Raw genomic sequence first — 3727 nt, forward strand, 5'->3', positions numbered from 1 at the left:
CCCCCTCTTTTATGTTTTATGTAAAGTTTAATGATTATCTTCAACGGCCAAGAGTTTTTAAAATGGGTGGCTTCTGGCTTCTGTTTTGTTACATTGAAAAATAGTTCTGGGAATGATCGGATATTATTATGAACTCCGCTTTGGAACAACAAAGGAGAAAGAAAAAAAAAAAGTATGTGATTTATATTGTTTCGTTCCTGCAAACCTGCTTCTTGTATCCCTAGCGACGTTGTACTATTATACCGGATATTGTGAGTGAGGTGCATTGTGGGAACGAATTCCAGTTGTAGTTCCGTTCAGCGAAATTTGGTGGTGTTTTGGTATAGCAGATGCACTATGGTGTCTTGACATCACACATTTTTTGTTTCAAGCATTTTCTGATTTGAAGTACTTAACCACAACTCGACGATGGATCCAAAGATTATAAAGAAGACCCAGGATTCCCTGGGCAAAATTATTAAGAAGCCACCCTTGACAGAAAAGTTATTGAGTAAACCACCGTTTCGTTTTCTTCATGATGTTGTCACATCTGTGAGTATTTAGTGTTAGACTGGGAGTGGTGTTTTGTTTGGTAGGAGAAGGAGTCCTCATCAATGTAAATATGATGTTCTTCCTGGGTCCTTGCAATGTTATTTTCAGAGGTGCTTGTTGTTTTAATCGGAGTATATTTTTAGGAATGAGAAGCTAATCATTTCATTAATAAATGAATCAAAATAAAGTTTAGTAGATTACTGTTTTGAATGGAAGGTCGAAGACTCGAAGTCAAGTCGAAGGATACGGTCAATAAGGATGTAGCATACACAAATATTAATGAAGCATTAAGTCTATAGATCTAGATCTAGAGTCTAGATCTAGTAGTGTCTTTAAAAAATAGTAGGCCTATGCGCAAGGTATTGACATGTCCAGAAGAAAAGAACAACACACAACGAGAGAACAGAAAAATGGTGATCTTGAGAATGTGAAGTAAATAGCCTAATTTAATAAGCCTTAATTGATAAGATGATGTTGCTTGGGCTCGAGCAATTGTGGCGAGGATTTTTTAATTTCTAAATTAATTCTGATTTGGTTTTGCTTTCAAGTGTAAAAGAGCTTTATGTGAATCAGTAAGAGCTCCATTCAGTGATAGCTACTGGTGACACAAGTTGGCAGCATCCAGGTATACTTTAATTTTTATGTCCGATGCATGAGTAGCCGATCGTTCAACATGTTTGTGTTTTTGGTTCACGCCCTTTTTCTCTTTATAGGTTTTAAAGACAACTGGCTTCATGGAAGGACTCTTCACAGAATCTGAGTTGAACTCTGAAAATGTCAAGGTATGGTGATTTCAGATACATCTCTCTATATATATGGAATGGATTCCTCAAAATCTAGGGTTGGTGATTGATATTTGAAATTTGAAATTAAAAACATTTCTGTAAAGTAATGCAAAAACCATCTTGTTGTAAAATGCTAGAGGTTGCAAGACTGTAAGGCGCAAATGGTGTACGTAGAAAGATTAGTCTGTGATTTATAATTACTGACAGCAACAGTTTTATACACAAGACAAGGTTAATTGATCATACAACTTCAATTGAGGGTGCAACTGCTAAGCTAAGTCCTATTTCTTTTACGCCCCACCCTACTGTCATCTCTGTCTCCCTATCTGTTGTTTCCTTCTTTGTCTTGGGTACATATAAAATGGTTGTCGTGTTTTGTAACTCGTTAACGTGAAACAAATGAAACCACCGAGATTATGTTTTTCAGTCTTTGCTGTTTTTGTCTGAGAAGACTCCGGGCTTGCATTGTTGTCTGTCTTGGTCTGCTGCAAGTTTTTTATGTTGCTGTACTTGACTAGTATGACTATCAGAGGCTGTATTCGTGGGTGGTTTGCGGGTGCTCTGGTGTGGTTTGCTCCTTCTTTCTAATCAAGCACCTATCGTCCGTATCTCCTCTCCTTCTATTTTTGTGTTTGTTACTCTCTTGTGATACTCTAATCTTCGGCATTTATATGACCTTACTGTGTTGTAAGTGCCGTAAAACACTCACTAAAACAAAGAAAAAGAGGCTGTATTCGTATAAACTTCCTTCAGGAAAATTAGACTTTATTGTCGAGCTTAAGTTTATATCAAAGTGGAAATGTTGCCTCACGTTCTTGTATTCGTAATTTTGACTGGTTTGATTTAAACAGATAAATAAATATTGTGATGATGATACTGTCCTGAATAAGACATTCTGTGTCAAACTTATTCCCCTCTGATGAATTCTTTTCATTGGCTCATTTTGTTTCATCGCTGTCTTTGTTTTTGGAATGTTTCCCTCAGGAGAAAGACTCAAAGATGGCTTTCTTGCAAAAGGCAATTGACATGGTTTGTAAGTATGCGCAATTTTTACTTTTGCTTGTTTTATGTTTTAAACGGTTTTTAATTTTGTTTTTGTTGAAGGTTTTTTTCAACCAAATTCCAACTGTCTGTTAAAATACTTGTTTTCTTTGGAGCTGCTGGTCTCGAAGAAATTCATAGTCACCATTGATAGTCTCTTTTTCCCAAGTCTTGAAAGGATTCTTGAATCTGTACACACAGTTGGGACTAATCTGTGGTATATATATGAAGTCAGCAGGTGTAAACAGGTAGTGGTTCACCCTGCATTTTTCGTTGTGTTTTCTTTTTCTTATCGCATCGAGTACACTGCTGCAACGCCTTTGGTATAAGTATATAAGTACTGAGTTTAACCGGTTTCTGTGTTTGCACAGTTCTGAAAGGGATTTTTATTTCTCAGAGTTGTTAGTTACAGCAAGTTCCTCTTTCTGTGTTGCCTATGATCTCTTTGTTCTAGGAGTCGTGCTTCTCAGCGTGAGTAAAGTCGTAGATGTAGCGTTTGTCTCTCTCTCTCTCTCTCAACAGCTGCGGTGACGGGCAAACCTCTGGCTGTGAAGACAGCCAAGATCGTGGCTGGGCATGAGCCGGAGAGAACCAACGAGTTGCTTCAGGGTCTGGCCGATGCTGTTAACAAAAATGTGAGTGAGGGGAGAGGCCATGTTGCCTACTTCAATGCCAGGAAATACTGGGAATTATAAGATTGATTTATGAGGAATGTATCTGGGGGTTTTTTTTGGTTTAAAAAAAAAATATTTATATGAATTTGCCAAACTTTTCGGAACCTTGGCAACATTTTGATGTCTGAGTTGTGAAGTTCCTTTGTGGACTGGCAAATATGTCTGCCTCTTCCACACAAAGCAGAGATATTTAATTAATTTTTTTTTAAAGTATGCATTATACTGTTGTTTTTTTTCTCTCTTTCAGATATCTTGATGCTTCTATGTTTATTTGAAATGGATTTTTGTTAAACCGTTGTTCTTTGCAGAGATGTAATTACAAGCTGGTTTTCTTTGCTCTGTCCTGGTCAGGTTGACAATGAGGAGTACGTCAAAAAAGTTTTGAAAGGAAGCGGTGGCGGAGGAGGTTCAGCGAAGGAGGAGAGGAAAGAGAAGGACAGAACGAAGAGTGCAGACAGACGGAAGGGGAGGGACAACGAGGTAGGAGCTGTGTGCTAAGCCTCTGGGTGTGGTACAAAGTGTTGCTTTTTGGGGTGGGTTTTGTTATTGAATTGGTTGTTTGAGGCAACAGAAATGTGGTTTCTTAGGAGACTGCTGAGAGTATCGTGGAAGGAAAAGAAATCAAATGAGGTAGTGCTTGATGAAGCCCACGTGGGACGCTCAATGTTAAAAACAATCAGGAAACGACAAATGTAG

At 38.1% G+C, this 3727-nt stretch overlaps 1 protein-coding gene across 1 annotated transcript in view; it reads left to right on the plus strand.

Annotated features, from left to right (window-relative positions):
- Positions 1-298: 298 nt before the first annotated feature.
- The window catches only part of LOC101859686 (TRAF3-interacting protein 1), a gene marked incomplete at its 3' end in the record, with an annotated part of 28971 nt that continues 25542 nt past the window's right edge, over positions 299-3727 (plus strand). The window contains 5 exon segments of the mRNA XM_005112984.3: positions 299-531; positions 1245-1313; positions 2301-2349; positions 2880-2992; positions 3383-3511. Coding sequence (XP_005113041.2) covers positions 409-531; positions 1245-1313; positions 2301-2349; positions 2880-2992; positions 3383-3511 — 483 coding nt within the window.

Source organism: Aplysia californica, unplaced genomic scaffold (assembly GCF_000002075.1).
Source record: "Aplysia californica isolate F4 #8 unplaced genomic scaffold, AplCal3.0 scaffold01527, whole genome shotgun sequence".
Taxonomy (NCBI): Eukaryota; Metazoa; Mollusca; class Gastropoda; order Aplysiida; family Aplysiidae; genus Aplysia; species Aplysia californica.